Source organism: Hippocampus bargibanti, linkage group LG01, assembly GCF_051943395.1.
Source record: "Hippocampus bargibanti isolate YZ-2025 linkage group LG01, ASM5194339v1, whole genome shotgun sequence".
NCBI classification, from domain to species: domain Eukaryota; kingdom Metazoa; phylum Chordata; class Actinopteri; order Syngnathiformes; family Syngnathidae; genus Hippocampus; species Hippocampus bargibanti.
The window spans coordinates 15,343,373-15,365,773 of NC_142734.1; the positions used below are offsets into that span (position 1 = coordinate 15,343,373).

At 42.9% G+C, this 22,401-nt stretch overlaps 2 protein-coding genes across 9 annotated transcripts; both read right to left on the minus strand.

The window, feature by feature from the left end:
* Positions 1 to 686: 686 nt before the first annotated feature.
* Positions 687 to 11,767, minus strand: bin1b (bridging integrator 1b). 7 transcript variants are annotated; one of them, XM_088999092.1, is made up of 19 exons: positions 11,330 to 11,765; positions 8,062 to 8,142; positions 7,903 to 7,957; positions 7,066 to 7,160; positions 6,885 to 6,920; positions 6,586 to 6,681; positions 6,093 to 6,200; positions 5,366 to 5,458; positions 4,803 to 4,888; positions 4,358 to 4,433; positions 4,216 to 4,271; positions 4,097 to 4,138; positions 3,612 to 3,654; positions 3,007 to 3,102; positions 2,734 to 2,754; positions 2,383 to 2,565; positions 1,620 to 1,673; positions 1,454 to 1,555; positions 687 to 1,374 (listed from the first exon to the last, which is right to left on the minus strand). In XM_088999092.1, the coding sequence occupies exons 1-19, from the start codon at positions 11,417 to 11,419 to the stop codon at positions 1,273 to 1,275; spliced, it is 1,515 nt and encodes a 504-aa protein (XP_088855218.1). In that variant the 5' UTR covers positions 11,420 to 11,765; the 3' UTR covers positions 687 to 1,272. The 7 variants fall into 7 exon arrangements, with proteins under 7 accessions (XP_088855218.1, XP_088855237.1, XP_088855228.1 ...); XM_088999111.1 differs by lacking the exon at positions 4,097 to 4,138 and having other exon boundaries at positions 11,330 to 11,767; XM_088999102.1 differs by lacking the exon at positions 6,885 to 6,920 and having other exon boundaries at positions 11,330 to 11,764.
* Positions 11,768 to 11,854: 87 nt separating this feature from the next.
* On the minus strand, positions 11,855 to 22,359 carry LOC148903282 (indian hedgehog B protein-like). Of its 2 annotated transcripts, XM_088999158.1 has the most exons (4): positions 22,051 to 22,359; positions 20,248 to 20,325; positions 16,538 to 16,799; positions 11,855 to 13,728 (listed from the first exon to the last, which is right to left on the minus strand). In XM_088999158.1, exons 1-4 carry the CDS (start codon positions 22,348 to 22,350, stop codon positions 13,067 to 13,069), a joined length of 1,302 nt encoding a protein of 433 aa, XP_088855284.1. In that variant the 5' UTR covers positions 22,351 to 22,359; the 3' UTR covers positions 11,855 to 13,066. The 2 variants fall into 2 exon arrangements, with proteins under 2 accessions (XP_088855284.1, XP_088855293.1); XM_088999167.1 differs by lacking the exon at positions 20,248 to 20,325.
* Positions 22,360 to 22,401: the final 42 nt, after the last annotated feature.

Here is a 22,401-nt window from a genome sequence, read left to right on the forward strand (position 1 = left end):
AAGAAGTACAAATGACGGCTGAAGAAACGTTTTCATCAATTAGAAGGAAAACAGATAAATAACGCGATGGTGAATCCTTGTGTGCTGCACCGAGACTACTATTGACACAGTTGACACAAATCTCCAACAGACAAATCAGCCCATTTCCAATGGAGCTTGGGCGCTATCTTGTGCATTTTCTGGGACGCTACATTGGAGTCCTGACGGCTCGAATTGATACAAAAGGACTTTTTTAATCGATTGCAAACATTTATGCTTTCCTCTTCAGATCTATTTGTATCATATTCATAACTAGATGAGTAACAAGAAAGCATCTTCTCCTAATCTGAAGCCATTGCTTTGATTCTCGAGCAAGGCAAGACGTCTTGGCGTGACTTCACAAACTGGGGGCGGGACTTTCTGAAAACCCCCAATTTGTTGCAGCTCAATTTGTTGCAGTTTGAGCACACTTTAAGTCATTTTTATTGGTGTTTTGCATTTGACTAAAAATATCAGCCTGCGTGTTTTGGGTATTTTAGATGCTATAAAACGTTTTTCTGATGTCAGTTAGGAAACAAACAATGGTGTCGGTTGTCCTTTAAGTCACTCCCAAATCAGCATATTCCCTGACCCAGGTGTGACTCCTTCACGTTTGTCGATCGTCCACCCAGAAGGCTAGACCCTTTTGTAATAAACACACGGCACGATGGGCTTCATCAATCTTTAATGATAGTTATACTGCATAATATGGAGGGTTTGCACCTGGCTGAACATTGCCAAAACATGCTAAAGTCCTTCGAAAATAAAAGATAACGCATGAAAGCAGGCATACTGAAATGACAAACACAATCTTCAAACAAAAGATAGAATATCAAAAGTTGAGGTGAGATTTTCTTTTTTTTGCATCATTGAATGTTCTCAATTATGAGCACGCTGGTCTCCCTCAGGGCTCTGGTTGGACACAAGTCTCTTCATTGTCAGCTCAGTGCGAGCTTATTTGTTTATTTTAAAAGCAAGGTTTAAAGTTTGCCACTGGCACACTCCATAACTTCCTGTTCCGTTTATTGCTAAACAATATGTATGGGTGAATTCAACACGTATAATCATGAAACATGAAGTAGAACTTTAAAAAGATAGATCTATGTTGCAAGATCTAAATATCAGACACACTCAGTTAATATTAATCTTTTTTCCTCAGTTTCTAAAGGACATCGTTTTTCGGACTAGCAAATGAATATTTCATTTTTTGTTCCAAATAAATCTGGAAGTACCTCGATGAAGGGGACATCACCTTCAAAGTTTCTGCGTGAAATTCTCAGGGAAGACCCCTTTGGATGCCATATCTTTGTTTCGTATCCAGAGAGATTCTTGCACGCCCATGAGCCAGCCGTCATCCTACAAAAACACATTTTAACAAATATTAGAAGAGTCACACACGCATCATGTCAAGTGATTGTGGAAAGACATCACTGACTTGCTCGTCGGGGTTATCGAACGCCAAAACGAGCACAATGTCTCCAACATTCAGCTCCAGTTCGTCTCCATCGGTGGCAGCATATTCATGGATGGCTTTGACCTGAAGCAGGACATTTAAGTCAGTACAAAAAGTCACATGTCCCACCATTGCTCCGATATTACACCTTGTAGAGGAACCCAGGAGGGAGTTTGTAATCTGAGCTGTTGGTTTCAGAAACCTGGAAGAAAAGAAAAATAATTGCATTATTTAAGAGTCACCAAGCGCAAGTTTTGCTCTCATACACTAAAAAAGAAAATCGAAACAAAAAAAGTCAAGAAAAGAAACAGATAAAAATATGTGGTAGTAGTAAGAGCAAAAAGATCTACAAAAATTTGTCTCCCACCTCAAAATGCATATTTGTGGTTTGTCAGTTCAAGTTAACATATTTAGATATTTTGGGCGGAACGGGGGAACAGATCGTCTGGAATTTTTATAAATCTTGTTTATTTTTGTGCAAAAGAAAGCCCCCTTTTTTCATTCACATTGTAGAGGAGAAGTTTCATTTGATCAGATTTTTCCCCAAAAATATGATGAACGTTTGTTTAAATTGAGCTCCTCAGCTCACTTTGACACAGTTGCTCGGAACCAAGATGCCAAAAGAAGTCGTCAAAATAATGCTTTTGTTCATGAAACTCCTCAAATCATTTCAACATACTTGTTTGGCAACAAAATGCTGTCAGAAAAAAACTTTTGTCTAAATTAAGCTCCTTAACTCCTTTTAACATTGGTCTTTTATTCGGCCACAACGCAAAAACAATGAAAAGATGAATTTATGAATGGTGAACAGTGACGATGTGGGTCAACACCGTATATGGCTTTTGATCCTTCAATTCCAAGCTGAGTTTAAGAGTCGAGTGAAAGGTAATGCCTGTTTCACGAGTCCCTACCTGCACTTGTTCATCATGATCCCAGCCCCCTTGACCCACATCATAAGACCAAGTGGGCTCATTGTACAAATCTGCTCGGTTAGCCCCACAATTGGTTTGCGTGTCACTCTGGGAGCTTCCTTCATCATTATACCATCCACCCTCAACTGGCTCCTGGGGCTGCTCCTCATCCTGGACAACAGCCTGGCCATGTAATGGGGTCAAAGGTCGTGGAAGAATGTTGGCGGGGTATGTTTAGTGGGTGAGTGGGCAGTATAGCCACGGGTGTCGATATGCAGAAGAGGAGAAAGCAACTTTGAGTCAAAAGCTTACGTGACTTTAAAATTCCAAAGGAAGAAAGACCTTTCTTACCCGTGAGTCCCAAGATGGCACCTTCATGCAGCAGTAAAAACAAGTATAGTAGCTTATTGGCGCGAAATGAGATTCTAATAGTGAGGCTGAAAAGCTGCAACAGGAATCCCAAATAATGTTTGTGTGTTTGTCACAAGGCTTTAACATCGGGCTTGTGTCAAACATCCCAATTCAGCAGCATGACCCATGCGGAGTCCTCACACATACAAACACAGTGACACACGGGGGGTGGTTAGGGTAGGATGCTAAACATCCGTCCAACTATCAGTAAACCTTTGTTGAAGTTGTGGACTCTGTGTTAAGATCAGATGTGTTGTCATCAAGCGGTTCATGAGGCTGGAGAGGTCGGCTGGGCAGCGGGCTTGGCCTCTTCCAAACGCATGTACATGCAGAAGCGCAAAAAAACGTCATCATGGTCCTTTTTGCTTTGTTAGTGTTTTTTTTCTCAGTTTGTCAAGTGGGGGTTCCCTCATGACTCCCACCTGAAACTCATCATCCTCGTTACCCATTTTCCTTCAAAAGCCATGCCATGCCAACAACTGGCTGTCGGATTATTAAGCCTTGCACACGACTTAATTCCCCCCCCCCCCCATTTTTATAGATTCCTGATTGTTTACGGTACGAATTACTTTAAGTCGACTGCCATTAAAGTTTATCAAGCGAGAACAACTACTCGGAGTCTTTATCAAATCATCGCTTGCTGTACATTCATTCAAAAGCTGCGGAGTCTGAGTGTACGACAATACTCACACCTGGATCTCAAATTTTGGAACAAACACTGAAATGTGGTCACTCGTTAATCAATGCAGGACACGTGTCTGATTACGAAGATGGGATGGATAAAATGTGAAGTACGAATGCAGGACTTTGTTGTTTACCGTGGGTGGAGAGCTGGCTGCATGGCTGTGGTTGGTTTCGTCACTGCAAGACAAAGACGGGAGGAGAAAAGTGACATAAAAGGTACAACCTGCAAAATGACATCACACATGCTATGCCTGAAAAGATAAACTGCAGTAATATTAGTTGTTCTTCGCAGAGGATAAAGAATGCATGCTAGTGGGTATTAGCAATTGCCTGTGCACATGTTGCATCGTTTCGGGTTTAAACATTCATTGCTCAGAGGGTTGTAACATCCCCATCAGTGGCATTCTTTAGCTCATCTATAGCATTTTGCTATTCGCTGTTGGCGTTAAGCAAGCAGACTTTCATATAAGGCAACGTTATGCCGTTCTTTTAAACGTTTTATGTTTAGTTTTACATCTAACTTCAACTGAAATCCCTCTGGGTCAAAATCCCAAACGCAAGGACTAAAATGGACTCAGGTGTTGCCGTAATAACATGCAGCAGCCATGCAGCAGGTTACCTCTTTGCGTCGTCACCTGCCTTGGCTGCGACACCGTCTTTTCTACAGTAGGGGGTGAGGGACGTTATTCTCTGGGTTATCCTGTTAGCATGATCGCCTCTAAAATGAGACGGACTTACTTGAGCTGCTTCTGCTCTTCAAGTTTGGTCATGATGTCATTCAGGTTTTGACTCAGCTGAGGAAGAAGGATCATAACGAAGAATGAACAAGTTCATATCAACTCATTAGACATTGAAGTCTGAAAAGTTCAAAGTGACTGACCTTGCTCATCTCTTTGTGGAACTTCTCTTGATGACCCGCCAGACTCTGGAATGTGTTAACATAAATGCCAACACGACTAAAAAAAGGGTATACACACACACACACACACACACACACACACACACACACACACACACACACACACACACACACACACACACACACACACACACACACACACACACACACACACACACACACACACACACACCAAATTGATGGGTTAGAAATACGTACAGTCGTACTTTGACCTAGGTTTTTCCAAATTTACTCAGTTGATTTTACTTAGCTTTTGTTAGCTTCCAAGCTGCTAGCCTAAGAAGGCTAGCAGCTTGGACACTTGCAGTGATTTTGCACTGCTGAAACTTATCCTGTAAAGTATCCTTGAGAGTTTTGAAAGGCGCTTATGAATAAAATATTATCAGTATTATTATTACTGTTTCACCTGTCCCACAGCACTGGAAGCTGGTCTTGTAATTCCACGTTCAATTCTTCAAAAATCTTTTGAGAGCGGCCCAGCTCTTCCTCGGCCTGAATGTTCACACACACACACACGCACGCACGCACGCACGCACGCACGCACGCACACACACACACACACACACACACACACACACACACACACACACACACACACACACACACACACACACACACACACACACACACAAAATCCACAACATCAATTTACTATATTCCACTGATGCATATACAGTAAACGTCTATGCATCTAAATATATAAAGTACCCGTGCATGTAATAACGGACAAAACATGAAAAAAATGTCCTATCAAAATGGGGCGACATCAGGCACTTGAACACCAAATCAGACAATGAAAACTTGCCAGTTGCCAGTGTGGACAAACCTATCAAAGCCTTAAACATTAATGTGAATCTTAAAACCTTTGTAAACAATAGTAGAAAACATTTGGGCTTTTTTGACCCTGAAGTACATGAGACATCCAGGAAAATTGACCTTGATGGGTTTGAATTCAGGGTCAGTCATCACCTGGTTGTAGGAGAGGTTAGTCTGAGCCACCTGGTGGGCTGAGAGCAAACCCTGAGCCCAGCTTGGCGCCGCCATCTCCAACAGAGCCGCAGACTGGCCACACACACCATGCAGACAGAGGGAGCAAGACCGTTTGGGGGTAACAGGAATTGGTGACAACGAGTAAGTGATTTAGGAACAAGACAGAAGGCAACAAAAGTAAATGGGTTTAAACAACAGCAACCTGTTAGTGGGTTTTTGTTCAGTAGATGTAAATGTCTAACAAGACAAAAAGGGAGTGGTCCTTAACCGAGGACTACAACAGGAAATGGCCCTAGGATGAATTTTACAGTGAAATGGTACTCTGAAATTCTATTTTAGGATAGGAATTATTGAATTTACGATGCTGTATGAGACTGTAAATATGAATATACTGACTTGTTATTGGATGAAAAACTCAAGGGAGTGGGGCAGGGTAAGTGAGAGGAACTTTTAGCAACACTTCATCTCGTTTGGTTCATCCCCCAAGGACAAAAAAGTCAGATCGTTCTTCATGCTTCATGAAAGGAATTTCTATTCATTATTGATATCACTTTTCCAGTCATGCTTCAATTCACCCATCTCCTGTCACACTGAATAAGCTGAAGGTAATCACATCTGTTTTGGGGTGAGAGACAGGCCATTTGCAGGACGTCAAACAAACATGCTTTGACGAAGTATTACAAGCATGACAAGCTGACACAGTTACCTTGGCGATCTTGGCCTCATCCTTTTTCTTGCCCTTCTGTAAGGAGGCAAAGTGATGTCTGGCACTGTCAAAGTCAACCATCTTACGGTCCCGCTTTGCAATGCGAGCCTGTAGGGGCGGTGCAGGAGAGTGAACAGGTTCTCAATATGGTGGACTCACTCCTCACTTACTCAATAACACATATCTCATTGATGATGTGTATAGTTAACCCCGGTTTATCCTGAGAGATATGCTACCTGAGGTCAGTACAAATTTCCCCATTGTGGGACTATTAAAGGTTTTCTGATTCTGAATACAGACTGTACCAATGTACGTGGAGATCGACACGTTAACAGTCAATTGTAGTAAATGTAATCATTTTTAACCCAGAACAAAGAATATGTATCCAGAGATTATCGTTGTACTGAATGCCTAAAAATACTGGTGAGACACGTGAAAAAATGTGGTCCAAGGAAAACCAAAGTAACATTGTCACATGTAGACAATCAAACACCTTGACATCAGGAAACTTAGCCAGGTACGAATCCAAGGAGAGCATTGAGCTGTCTGTTATGTTCTGATGGAAGTCCAACCACAGAGTGTCTGTGTCCTACAACAAAAAAAAACACAAACACACACACACACACGCACGCACACACACACGCACACACACCATATGCAATGTAAAAGTGAGTGCATCGAGTGCAATGCAATAGATATTTGCTTTTTCTCATTTAAACGTCAACAAACTATCTGTCTTTCTTTCCCAGTGGTTGGACTTGAATTCTGGTTACAACCACTGGTGTGTGTTACCTCCAAGTTATTGTCCATCTCCTTTTCTATCATCTCCTTCAGCAGGAAGGACACACGCATGCAGTTAAAGCAAAGAAAGTGACAACAGAGTGAAAAAAAATGTGAGGAGGTGCTCAAAAGAAAAAAAGGTGGAAAAGTTCAATTTAGGATAAGGAACCAAGGTCAAAGGTCAGGATCTCACCTCCACCATGGCATCCATCTCCTCTTTGCCGAACCACTCAGGCTCATACATTTCAGCAAGGCAGTCTTGCAGCCTCCGTGATGCATCGTGCAAAGCTGGAACATGTCAAAAAAGATCAAGTGGCAGACTGTCAGTTTATATGATTGTTGATGAAATCACTAGAACTGTGGAGCATAGAGCAGAAGAATAATACTGCTGGATGTACAAAGTGAGATAAACCCAGGGGAGAGTACTGACAATGGTTGACAAGATGGAAGCATCTGCTGTTGACTCGGCTGCTCACAGATCATGTCCGGCAGCAGATGATTGCCAACATGACAACAATGTTGAGGTCACTTGGATAATGTAACACACCTGTGGCCATATTTATATGACTGCTATTCGTATGCAACACTGACATGACAGAAACATTGGTAACTACCTGGAGAAACACATTCAGGCATTAAACGAGTGAAGTCAAAATGTTAAGTTATTTTAGCTATCATGGGCTTTGTTTGTGGTCAACATTATGGCCTGGCTAGCCAATGCTAGCTAACTTGAATTTTAGCATTGGCATTTATTTATTGACTCGACAGCACTAAATTAAATACATTTCCTTTTTCAAAAGTAAATACTGTATGTAATGAAAAACCTGTACTTAAAAAAAAATGAAAAAAGCACTTAAATCATATCACAAAATTACTTTTGAAACTTCAATATGTAAAAGCAAACATCAGCTACAGCACCTTTATGATTTTTATTGAAGTAATATGCTACATGATCATTTTTACTTCTATGAATCTGATTTTTACAAGATTGTCCATGAACCACATTTCAAGAGTGTTTATTTTGACTTACACTTTACAGCGGTCATGTATGTTTTCAGATCCTTCTGCAGCTTGGTGCCTTCTCCCTGAGGTGAAAAAGGTCAATGAGTAAAAGCAAAGTGAAATAATTTCCAATCATACACATGAAAATTGCATGCATGATGTTATGATTGAAAACGTGGGTAATAACCATCTGCTTGTTGAAGTTGGCAACCATCTCCTCAAAGACGACATCTCTAGTCTCGTCAGCTTTGCCAAGTTTCTGCAAAACCTGTAAAGCACAATGACATTGTTTCACTATGTCCAGACCAGCAATGGACACTGAAAAATATTTTCTTGCAGTGTCCTCACAAAGAAGGTTTCATCAATTACAATCATAATTTGTTTATTGTTTTTGAAACGTGGGAAGAAACCTGACCGTAACCCTCAACCCGAACGCTAAACCCAAGCCCTGAACCCTCACCAGAACCTAACCTAAATCCCAACCGCTACCCTGACCCTAAATGCATTAAGTAAACCATGACCCCAACTCCCTCACACCACAGAATCACAACCCAAAATCACAACCTACTAACCTGTAAACCCTAATTTCAATTCTAACCCCAAACCTCAGTCTAAAATCTAGCCATATAATCGTAACCCTAAACCCTTAACATAAATCCCCTGACCCTATTATCCTCAACCCTAACCACTAAACTACTACTACTAAACTAAACCTAACCCTAACCCCTTACCTTAACCCCCCAAACCCTCACCCCAAATTTTAACAACTACAGTATAACCCAAATCGCAAACTCCTAATCCAAACCTCAAACCCATAACTCTAACTCCGAACACCAACCTATGACCCTACTCTCCTCACCCCAACCCTGCACAGAACAACGTCTAACCACTAACCCTAAGCACATAACTTTAATCTGCCCCCGGAGGCCTTTTTAATCACCTATGACCTTAAGATACACCCAGATGTGGTTGATGTAAATGTCATCTACTCACTAATGTAGTCAAATGACCAGACACAGAACAGGGACTTCCCTTCAGCCTGCATACTCATATTTTGTCCTCTATCGCCACCAGGAGGTTTCACCTCTGTGCTACACGGAGCACACAAGGCAACATCTATCCATTATTGATAGTGTTTCTCATCACTTGGGTCATGGGCAAGCTGGAACCTATAGGTGGCCCTCAACTGGTTTCCAGTCAGTCAAAGGGCAGATCTGTGGCTGTAAAAAGTTTGTGATTTGGAGAAAATTCCCCCAAAATTCAATAATCTTGACAGATGAACTTAATTTCACCTTTTGAATGCACATTCCCAAGCAAAGAAAAGCAACATTCAAAGCAAGCGATTGTTGATGATGATGACTGGACCAAGTAGAATTGCTCTTTCAACCATTGGCTTCATCATGCTTTTCACATCTTGACACTGTGAGACAAAAGATAGACCTAATAAGTGATCAATGATACAATAATTGAAGCAGGAAGTGGCCACTGAGCACCATCAACCGGTTGCTATACAGATACCGATACACAAAAACTGGGTGTGTAATACTTCTGTATGTCTTTCTGCAAATTTAGGAAACATTTCTTACACAGCGCAACTCAATGTGCTTCAGTGGTCATATGAAGCCAAAGTTACAGAGGACATTAGGTTCATCTTGAAATTCCAATACCATAAGCATTTTGTGAGTGCATACGTGTATGGCCAAAAATTCATTCATCCATACTGCACATACAATTTAGATTGTTCAGTGAAGCTACCATGAATATTGTTTTTGTATGGGTGGAAGCCGGCTAGATAGTTATGTATGGATAGCTTTCTACCGGCGTTGACTAAAAAAAAGGAAAATGGAGAACATGCAACAACGTCGCAGGATGCTGCCCCACTCTCAAATAAAAACTATTCCATCAGAACCCCTGTATGAGAAGGTTCAATGCTTCACACATGACAGCAATGTGCCGGTGTGCAATTTCAGAAGCCAAAAATACATACAGACAATTTGTGGCTATGAGCGAAATGGGGAAGCAGGGCTTGGGAAGCTATTCATAGACATGCACCTCCTCCTCAACCCCCTTAAGCACTGAAGCATACTGGGAGTCCTACGAGGCAAGAGGGACAGGTGTGCAAACCAAGCAGGCAGGGTGTTCGATTCATGTAACTCATCCCAGAGAGGCTCCAAAGTAACACCTCAAAGACCTCTTGCTTTTCTTTGGCTGCTTCACTCACAAATAAGCAGGCAGAGCCATGACCAATGACAACACATGTGGCTGCAAAGCAACGCCATTGAACAGACAGCTGCAGCCCACACCCAAAAATCCCAACCAGATCGCCGGCCCCCATAATGAGAATGAAACTTTGACCTTCCTCAATACTCCCCACTTCCAAAAAGCTAGTTTCTATCATATCGTTGAATTCTAATCACCCACTTAACAATATGTTTTTGTCTTGTTGATGAAACTACAAATGTGTCATTTATTTGTATATTCAGTAAATGCATTACTAACAAAGGTTGGCCAAATAAAACATGCAAATCTAACCTCTTAAGATGGAGAACACTGATTCGCTGTGGCAACCCCTGAAGGGAAAAGCCGAAAGGAAAAGAAGACTAACAAATGCTCGCCTACCTAGGAAAGTTCATCAATTTCCTTTTCTGACATGTGCATGCAGGTTGGTTAGAAGTGAAAGATCAACAGGCATTAAAAATTAACACTCAGAGATTAAATGGGATGGAAGAACTTCCGTCACAATGAGGATCCAGCACCTTTTTGAAAATATCTTTTGTGGATAAATCAAGTAATCAGTGGCTAGCTAGCTAGTTATGGCTCCGTAAATTGCTACACGGAGCTATAGCTAGCTAATGAGGTAAATCAAAGGAGGTAAATGATAACTACATTGAATTTAGTTATCATTCACCTCCTTTGATTTCTTATTTTAAGTCTTCTTCTGTGTTGACCGTAAAAAAAGTTTGTATATTATAAGACTATGTGAATTACAGAGATATATTTGTGTGAATATTTATGTGAATTACACACTGTATATATTTTATTATAGTCTACTTTCAGACCGATAAACAGCAATACTGTATTGACAAACTAAACTTTTTGAAATTCTAAATTTTGACTGTAATTTCACAACAAACATCACATTTTATTTGTTTTCTTCTCGGTTTTAATCCCTGTACATTTAGAAAACCTGGCGGTTATTTTGGGTTCACTTTCGCCCTCTACTGAAGAACAGCGACCCTGCAGCGTTTAAATGTATTTCTTTTTTTTTTCTCCACACGGGGCCCAAGAAATAACACCCCAAACGGAGGTCATAAACACGTATTTCAAACAGCCTACGTGTATATTGATTTCATTTAAGTAGAATCCAGTAGTTGAAAATAAAATGTGGTCTAAAAAAACTTTCTTGTGAGGAATCCGTTTGTATTAGGGCAAGAGGTGAAATGTTTTGGTCCTACCTTCTCCTGCGCCCTGCTCAGCCTCTTTTGTACCGTGATGGCCAATTTCCCGGCGGTGACCCCCTTCCCACTGTTCCCAGTCTCGGCCATGACTCACTGCGTTCTGGATTGAGGCGGCACCGACACAGTTGTGAGTGACAAGTGTCTCCCGAGGGTACGAAGTGCGCGTAAAAACTACCGGACACCGAGTTGGGTCGTTGCGCGAAACTTTAATCCCGTTGGAGCTTCTTAAAGGAGCAGCGCGTAATTTAATCCGGATTTTGTGAGAGTCCACAAAAACAAGGGGGTTACAGTGGACGGGGAGCCGAACACAGTCTTTCTGTTCGGCTAATTCACGAAGACTTGCACTCCAAATGTGGACCTATTGGGTTTCCTCCTCATCTTGCTCTTAAAGGCGTAGCGCTGGTGGTATTATTAGGCGACACCTGACGTGTGCCGAACGCCTTTGGGGCCTGCGTTTGAGGTGTATTTGTGCACGGACGGGGATCACCACTAGAGAGCAGTCACGACACAATGTTTTTTTTTCACAGATTTATTTCATCAAAATAAATACTCTGCCACCGCAACTTCTTGTTGACTTTCAAGAAAATCTTAAATACATGGTGAATCCTCCTAAAATATATATCATTGTTACTTACACGTTTTACAGAATGAATCATGCTGCATCTGACATGAAGCACGGGCCTTAAAAGTATACTGAACTCAAATTTCAATGAAGCACTTCTCTCTGAAATACCATTGTTGAAAATCTGCCTGATTTGCCTTAGTGAGCATTTCTCTTTTGCCAAAACAATCCCTCCTCTTCACAGGTGTGGCATATCTAAACCTGAATATACAGCATGATAATTGAACAGGTGTCCCTGAGTCTCCCCACAATAAGAGGTCACTCGAAAAGAAGGGTCACCAACGGAAGTGCCGCATGGACCACGCGAGTAGCCCAACAGTATTGTTTGAACAATGGCTTGCTTGTGTTATGACATATGTGATTTTCAATGAATGCTTTGAAAGTTATAATTTGAACATGTAGTCATAAGGCATCCGACGTAAAAACTTGGCCAAAATAAACATGCGGATCAAACCTCTGAAGATGGAGGGCACTGATTCGCTGTGGCGATCCCTTGAAGGGAAAAGCCGAAAGGAAAAGAAAAAGTCATATTGACAAATCAGGCGAATTAGATTTTTTTTGTGCCGGTATTGGGCATCATTTTCACAGCACTGCTTTGTTCAGCGGAAGAGGTCACTGCTATTGGACAGTCTGCGGCTGGATGGATGCATGGCAGAGCTACAATTCATACGTGGAGCTGCCGCAGATTGGAATTGAAGCAGATTTACGTGGGACAGGAGATGTGAGGCAGTCTCTTTTTGTCAATGGATGCTACAGCTTAGTGTTTGTTTTCAACATTCAGCTTGTAGAGACATGCACATTCTGCCATGATGTCCTTGATTCACTGGTGAAAAGGATACTTTGATCTTCTCTTTTATCAAGAATTGCTTCATACAACATAGGGTGCAGAAAGTGCTTTCGATTGAATGACTGTCTGTGTCTTTTATGTTGTCACATTTGTTATTGTTTTTTGTTGGTTTGACTTCAAGGTGGCGCCGCGAGAGTGTCTGCCTTCATAGCACCTCCTGTATTTTGTTTTTCTACTTCTTAAGACTTCTTTTCCAGCATTGCCCACAAGGCTGAGCAGTGATTTAAAGATCCATCACATGGTTCTTTTTTTCCAGTTTTTTCCCTCAACTGTAGGTCAGGCCCAGTGGGTGAAGGAGCCCCGAGTCTAGCAGCATCATCCCCAGCCAGTGTAAAAAATCAGCGTACCAGTGGACCCCATCGCCACGGTAACCGCTGGTGCCAGTCCAGCTGTGCATTAGCCTGAGTGGCAAGAAAGCCCAGTGAGCCAAGGAATGGCCTTCCACCACCGCGTAGCAGGATGCCACCACCCCATCCACCACGACTGTCCCCTGCGCTGTCAAAGGAGCAAATGCCCCCCTCCGCTCTGTCACCGTGACCTTTGTGATGCGGGAAAGTTTCCCCGATGCACCGCCGGCCACCAGTACGCAATGACCCGGCCGGGCGTCACAAGCGTAGACCGTCCTCAAGGAGCCGGGGCTGGCCGGCGCCCCCTCTGAGCAGTTTCCCGGAGACACAAACAGCAAGTGGGCGGCGGTCAGAGAGAGGCTCGCCCCATTTTTCGTCTTTAGGGTGTAGAAGAGCTTGTGCGTCGCCGGGTCGCGATCCAGGAAGGTCAGGACTTGGCTGTACACCAGTTCGGCGCCAGACAGGGTCAGGACTGGCTCGCCAGGGTGCAGGTCACGGATGAACTTCTGGAGGCCGTTTTCGACAGTGACCAAGGCGTTGCCTGGGAAACAACCTCCAGACTTAGCTGCCGCCGAGTGATCTGAAAGACAGCAAGAGTTAAATATCGGATTGGGTTAGCCTTTACGTGCATTTTTATTTCTTTCAGCAAGCTGAGCAATTGACATAGGACCATTTAAACATCACAGAAAGACATCTGTGTAAGCTCTCAGTCGTACAGGAGTGGTCCATCGATGAAAAGGTTTCTTCAACTGTCATCTATACTTCTTTGAAGGTGTCGGACGTTTTGTTCCTCATCTGAAAAGTTTCATCAGTGAACTAAAATTTTGCTGGAAGCTCTGGCCATATATATATATATATATATATATATATATATATATATATATATATATATATATATATATATATATATATATATATATACAGTAAAGTCTCGTTATATCGATATCGGATATATCGATAGTCCCGGTTATATCGATACTATTTCTATGCACGCACAGAGAAAATTACATGCAAACAGGGTCGGATATATCGATAGTCCCGGTTATATCGATATTTTTTCGGACTCCCTTGAATATCGATATAACGAGACTTTACTGTATATCCGTAATGTGGTGATGCCAGACTTCTGCTTTGATAGGTCCCTGCTCTAAGGTTGGGGGAGCAGAGGACTATTCCCTGAAGCTATTCTGGTTACTTCTTTTGTCCTGACTGATTATGTTCTATGAGTGGCCCTGATTGCCCCATTTGCCCTGGTATCACCTCATCAGCATGACTAAGCAGAGGTCTGGCCCCACCACTTCTGGACATAAGGGATATGTATAGGGCCAGAGCTACCAACATAATTCTAGTTCGCTGACGAATCTTTTCGGATGAGGAGCGAACACCTTCTAAGAAGTACAGATGACGGCTGAAGAAGCCTTTTCATCCATCACAGAAAGAGTTAATGCATATATTTGCGAGACCAAGAATCCTCTGACTCGAAACTGACCATTTGTGTCCACTTTGCTTTTGCTTTTGGGGAGGGGAGGGTTGGGGTTATCTGATTTTGACATTGCCAATTTCAGTCCTTTAGACGTATCAATAACATATAATTGACATCATTTGTACCATTGGCGCTACTGTGGCCATTTGAAACCCATAAAAATGACAGTTTTATTTTCTTGCTATTTAGTTGATTTAAAGGCAAAATTTGGCTTGCTCCGTTCATACTGTTGTTATTTTATTTATTTTTTTCTTTGACGATTTAACTCAATTATGAATAAACCAGTCAAAACCAATTCTTGTTTAATATGGTCAATTGGGTGGATTGATCTCAATCTCCCACTGCTGACCCTGAGAAATGTACTGCATTTTAAGTGAAGAACTGCAAGCTCTCTCTGCTCTAGAAAGACAGTTTCAGCAATCCAAGAAAAAGGGAAGATAGTCCTCATTTGAAGGGGTGAAAAAATAAAAATGAATTGATGTTTTATTTTAACTCGTTCACTGCCACACGATGCGCAAAAATGTGTCCACTACAGTGACAGGGGTTTTGCCATTTTTACTGAAATTGCAGGACCCACAGAATATTGAGATTTAATATACATAAATAAATACAGCGTAAGAAATCTTCGACTCTCTTCCTTCATCAGGAAAAAAGTTAATTCCTAAATTATATGGGTCTGTTATTATCTGCATTGAAAGTGGGGGCGGCTGCACAAAAGGTAAATGCTGCCCCCTCGTGGGAGGGAAAAACATCGGCAGAGGTCTGACCAGCGCTTTATCAGCACCCTGCGCGAGAAAAACCAAAACCTGAACAAATTTGGGAATGGCGCTCCACGTCATGCTTTTCAATTCCGAATAAATTCTGGAATGACCGGGAATGAGTTAATGGCAGGTATTTAAAAAAAAACTTTGTAGTCAAGAAAGAACAAGGCGCCAAAATATGTTAGATATAGATGGCCAGGAATGGCCAGGAATGAGCTGAAAGGTAAAATTCAACAAAGCTAAATATTTCATACAATATGGAATCCTCATGTTGTTTGATTTGAAAAAAATCTCTTGCCTAACAAATATTTAAATCACAACTTTACACTAATTGTGGTGTTAAAATCAGTCCTACGAAAGAAGCAGCCCCACATTAGTGATGACACTATGTCTCAAGTAGACAGGGGAGAAAAACATAAATAAAAGAACCTAAAAAGATACCAACTTGACTGGTTGCCCGCGTAATCAGGTCAAGGACTGGGCCCTCGCAACCCGATCTAGGAGGGAAGGAGAGAAAAAGGAGGAAAAGAGGGAAAGAAACGGAGAATCTCAGTTACTACTCAGGGTCTGTCATGTAATTGGACTTTACTGGGTGTGACTACTTCAGCTTTGCAGACTTTTCGCATGCTTGTGTCGCTCACACACACACACACACACACACACACACACACACACACGCACACACACGCACACACACACACGCACACACACACAAACTCACACACACAGACACACTCATTACGCTTGTGTTATTTTAGCAAGACTGCAGCATGGCGAGCAGAATTGTCATGAAGATGCTTGTGGGGTGAAAAACCGGAAAATAGGCAAAGAGACAAACGTGCAGAGGTTTTCATGAAAGCAGGGACGGAATAAAGGAAGCAGAGCTGCAGCTCGTTTTGTGTTGTCTGTCTTTCAAGGTCATTTGTGTTTAAGTCACGGGGCTTGAAGCGACAAGCTTGATAACTATGCCACTTGGAGTGATTTACAGCAGCTGGGGCATTCGTTTTACTTTGCTGTGCAGTATTTTGGGGGTTTAGCACAATAGTTGTCAAACTAACACCGCCAATGAATGGTGAGCCAACATTAGAACGCGGAAGCGTAGTAGGTTCAAAGCGCAACGCTCCTAATGGTGACCCAAAACTCACCCGACTTGACACTGCAGTGGACGTGAGCCTTGGATTCGTAGTAGACCCAGTCAAAGCCCGCCTCCACAGCCAGCCGAGCCAGCATGGCGTATTTGTTCCTATCCCTGTCCGAGGTGGTGATGTCCACTGCCCGGCCCTCATAGTGGAGCGACTCTTCCGAGTGGTGGCCGTCTTCGTCCCAGCCCTCGGTCACCCGTAGCCTCACCCCGGGCCAAAGGTTCATCACGGAAATGGCGAGGGAGTTCAGCTTGTCCTTGCAGCGCTGCGACACATACACACACACAGACACACGTCAAATTTCGCTTAGTACAACCACATGTTGTTCGATACACCGTACCACACGTGTCTAAACCAGGGGTGGGCACTCTTGGTCCTGGAGAGCTACCCTCCTGCATGTTTTCAAAGTCTCCCTGTTACAATACACCTGATTCAAATAATCAGATAATCACCAAGCTCTGCGGAAGCCTTACATTGAACCTGCTCATTTGAATCAGGTGTGTCGCAACAAGGAGACTTGGAAAACATGCAGGAGGGTGGCTCTCCAGCACCAGGAGTGCCCACTCCTGGTCTAAACTAATGGTCAGGGGCCATTTTGGGGCCTGATGTTTATCTTTGAGCGGCTTTTCCTGAAATCATCGATTCACACCGAATAAAACTGTCTTAGGTTCATGTTTGGATTGACAGCAAACCAACTGGTAGTGCCAATAAACATGTTTTTGGAAGAATTGTTTTCTACCTGCCAAAGTGTCAATCCCACAATACAGTGCTTGTATCGAAAGTTTTTGCTCACAAGTCAAAGCAAATAAATGTGGGCAATAGAGGACCAAAATAAGCCGTCTGTCATTTTCTTGTCAGGAGAACGGGCTCGTTCGCGAACGCCACATCACTCATTGTGGCAGCTCCGTGTGTATCCCGAAAAATAGTTCGTATGCCAAGGTAAAATTTTCATAAATGTAACGTTCGAAAACCGAAAAGTTCGTAAGCCAAGTGGTTCGTAAACCGAGGTATCACTGCACGTACTTTTAACCTTTAACAGAAAGCTGGAAGGTAGCAGTTTTTTGAATAAGAAAGTAGTCCATAAGCATGTTTGATATATTCAAAGTCAAGAATGTCAAGATGGCCTTTTGTTTCCTTCTGCATGACCTTCTGGGAAATTACTTTGCCAGCCTTGATATACATGTGGCTTCTCCAATTTGACAGTTCATTCAGCTCGCGGGTCCAAAGTTCATCAGTTTAGCTCTAAAAAAAACATATTTACTGTTGGACTTGATTGGAACCCAATAAAAGAAGTAAGTTGCCGAGTAACGCTTTATGATTGACATTTATATAGGCAGTGTGTGAACTTCTGCTGTCTGGTTAAGCAAACACAAGGTGAGAGGGCCCATTGACCGTCAAGGCTCCCCCCATCACAGTTCCCTCCCGGTTCGGCCCCTTTCCCACTCGTAACGCTGCTAATAAAGTTGTCATCTGAACAGTTCGTCTGGCCGGCCGGTTCTTGAGAACACCTTGACCCGATTGTTCATGCCAAGCGCAGCAAGGTCCATTTCCTTTAAGGTGAGGACGCCATTGGCTTACAGACAGGAAGTCAATTAACCGTTAAAGCAGAAAAAGCTCAAATTTAACTTAGTTAACTTGGGGTGACCTTAAAACATACTGCCATGCAAACACTACATAAAGATGAAGAAATGACTGACAGGAGGAACCAAACGACAACCTGGGGGCCATTTCCAGCCCGCTGTCAATTTCTTTATCACCACTTCCCATACATTAAAATGAACCATTGACATAGCCCATGTCTCTTGTCTGCATGATACTACCGACTCTGAAAATTGCCATCTCTCATTTCCTTGTGTTAAACCCTCACTAAAATAGTACGGGAATTCCAAAATGGTCCAGCCACATCAATTGAGCAACTCAGGAGCACAGTGGGATGACTCCATTACTGTAATGCGTTTTACTTTGGAGTCAGCCAATCCTCCGTGAAGCGTCTCCAGCAGGTCCAGAATGCTGCTGTTCGCCTCCTGACTGGTACTCGTACGAGGGAGCACATACAGTAGCTCCTTTTATACAGTGATACCTCAGCTCATGAACTTAATTGGTTCCCAGAAAGTGTGTGTACGGCGAAAAGTGTATCTTCCAAACATTAATTTCCCATACGAAACCATTAAACATGAGAATAATCAGTTCCCAGGTCCCCATATAACATGATTTTCTCCTAAATAAGCCTTAAAACTACACAAAATATACCTTATTTTATGTATAATAAATGTTGCATTGTATTGTAATTAAAGAAATAAACTGTACTGTATAATAATTAATAAACTAAACTAACTAAAAAATAAAATATTTTAGTTTTTTTGACATTGTTACTTCCGGGTTGAGAGGTTATTTAGTTGTTTTTTTTTATTACTTTGTTACTTCCGGGTTGAGTGAACGCTGGCGCGTGTGGCTGCCGCTGCTCAGAAAAAAATATCCTGCTACTGGAAAGTGTCCTTGAGAGTTTTGAAAGGCACGTATAAATAAAATGTATTATTATTACTTCTACCCTTGCATCCCTTCACTGGCTGCCTATACATTTTAGAGTTCTTTTCAAGATCTCATTTGTCTTCAAATCCTTAAATGGCCTCGTTCCTCCTTACCTCTCCGAGCTCATCCACCTGTACACACCTTCCCCATGCCTCAGGTCTGCTGACCAGACATTATTAGATGTGCCAAAAACCTAATCGGAGGCTCAGACGGGATGGAGCCTTTTCCGTTGCTGGTCCCACTCTCTGGAATGACCTGCCACTGGACATTCGGCAAGACCCCTCACTGCCCATCTTTAAAACCCATCTCAAAACTCACTTGGACTCTTTGGCATTCGACTCAGCATGATTCTGACTTGAGCTTGGTTTTACTCCCTATCTTTGTGACTGCTTTATTTCCCGTATATGATAGTTGTTCATGTTAAACGCTTTGTTACAGCTTCAGCTGTTGTTAAAGCGTATATAAATCTATATGTATTGTATTATAAAGTTTAATAAATAAATGGATCGAGAAAAGTTTTTCTTTCAGATGACACTTGGTCAACTTTGGTTCCAATTTTGTCAAGGGGGGGAGATATACTGTATCAATATTGAACGCAGCACTTTTCTCCTTCATCAGTGCAACACCGGGCTAACTCATGTTTACAAGATTGCCCCATGTGAATTTTATTGCTCTGTATCTGTCTTGAAATATGAACTGATTAGATGGCTGTTTGGGCAGTGTTGTTCGTAACATTTTTTTCCTAACCCTCACTTACTCATTTTCACCAATCCATCCATTATGTTATCCGCTTATCCTCACAAGGGTCGTTAGGTGGGATGGGGCCCTTTTCGGGCAGTAGCCACGTACAACCTGAACTGGTAGCCAGCCAATCGCAGGTCATATAAAGACAAGTACCATTCAAGCTCACAATCACACTTACAGACATTGTAATGTGATGAATTCATCTATCGTGGATGTTTTTAGAAATGTTGGAGAATACGCACACAGGCACTGGGAGAACATCCAAACTCCACTCATGAAGGCCAGAGCTCGGGATCGCACCCATGAAGTGGAGTGTTCAATCAGCCTGTCATGCATGTTTTGGAATGTGGGAGGAAACCGGAGGACCCATAGAAAACCCACACAGGCCAGGGGAGAACATGAAAACCCCACACAGAGAGAACAGGCATTAAACCCACAACCTTTGCACTTGTGAGGTGGACTGGGCAACCACTGTAGTACTGGGTCACCACCACTGCAGCGCTGGTAATCAATTTAACCTGAGCGCAAAAAAACAAACAAACAGCTAATTGGTGTATGTGAATAATGAAAGAAATGTAGAAAAAAAATAATATAAAAAATATGTCAACAAGAAAATTCTTGGTGAATCGCAGATATTCAAGGTAGACATAAAACAATATGTAACTGATGATTTTTCCCCATTGCAGAAAAAAAACCATACCCGCCCCATTTCATATTAACCCATTCACTGCCATTCCCGGATTTATTTGGGAATTGATAAGCATGATGTGGAGCGTCATTGCCATTCCCAAATTTGTTCGGGTTTTAGGTTTTCTTGCGGAGGGGTCCAGATAAAGTGCTGGTCAGACCCATGGCAATGTTTTCCCTCCTACGAGGGGGCAGCATTTGCCTTTTGTACAGCCGCCCCCATTTCAAGCTCAAATAACTCCAGACCCATGTAACTTAGGAATGTACTCTTTTTTTACGATGAAAGAAGAGAGTCCAAGTTTTCTGACGCTGAATTGAATGTTTATGGAGTCCTTAAAATCAATATTTTGTGGGTCCTGCAATTTGAGTGGAAACGACAAAAACCCTGGCACTGGAGTGGACACATTTCACACATCGTCTGGCAGTGAAAGAGTTAAGGTCTTTGTTTCCGCCTGGTCCAATATATTTTTGCTACACGTGAAATCCAGAGCAGGATCCCATTTCATTTATTGTAATTGACTTCTGAATTTGTAATTGTGTAATTGTCAATCTGTGTTTTAACAAAAACTATTTCGGGCAAAGATTACGCTTCGGTGAGCAACACCTCAGGTCCTTAAGAGTGAAAAGTTGAATAGTAGCCAATTACTCGTGATAAGAATAGCCCGCGCCGATGGCCATGAAGTTACCTTTTCACGGGTCCCTTGGATTCGAACATTGGTGTTTTCTCTGCGCGGTCAGACTTCATAAATTAGACGCTCCATTTAGCACACACGCACGGCGGTTTGTGCACTAAACCGCTGGCTGCACAAACATTGCACGCGCGGTCCGACGATCTTTGCGCACCTTCTTTCTGCTTCTGACCAACGCGTCAACGACAGTCCAATGTGTTGACACTTTCTCCTCTGCGGCGCGATCGCGAATTTGACCGCAGTAAAGTTACGCGTTTGTGTCGCCACTGCGCCACAAAAGTGATTAAGTGTGCTTGTGGAACAGGAGCTTCTGTATTCGCAGCGGCGCGCGCAGGGAAAGGGAACAGAAAAATGCACTTTCATTGCGGCTTCAAAGTGGGGCAAGTGCGCTCGCTATTCCTGAGAAAACAAGTTATTCGGAACACGGAACAGTCAAAGCTAAATAGACCACTGTGTCTTGCTGCGCGCTGGAGCTTCGATATTACGCGAACGCGCTTGAAAAAAATATCTACCCTAGGAAAAAAAGAGAAATCATAGTAAGAATACTAAATTCGTGGAAAATTGGGTGGCATAAATATGTCTGTCTTTATCGCCACAGAAACAAATGTGATGGGACCACGTGGGTGCTCTCATCTACAACGACAATTAAAAAATTACTGTAAGGCGCTGTGGGTGGACGAACTCAGGCGACGGCGCGTCGGCGATGCCAGCAAGACACAACAAACACTCGTTCTAGGAAGACCTTGAGTCAACAAGGAATGTGGAGAGAAAAAAGATAAGCGCATCCACGCGTCTCGAGTCTGGTCAAAGTGCACCAAAAAGTTACTTGTAGATCGGAAAGCTGCAATAATTGGACCGGGGCCTCACCTGCGTCATCATGCGATCTGCACCTGTGTTCTCCTCATCCTTGAAGATGATGTCGGGGTTGTAGTTGGGGGTGAGCTCCTTGAAGCGCTCCGAGTTGCGGCTGATTTTGCCTTCGTATCTTCCGCTGGCCCCCAAAGTCTTCTCGGCCACGTTGGGGGTGAACTGCTTGTAGGCGAGCGGTGCCAACTTCCGCGGCGAGCGCCTCTTGCCGTAGCCTCGGCCCGGCCCGCAGCCCCGGCAGCCCGGCATCAGGAGCAAGGCGCACCCGGCGAGACACGCCAGCAGCCTCGGGAGAAGCATTCCAGCCCGGGCCGGTGTCCTCCGCCCCCCGCCGCCCCACGGGTGGGCGGT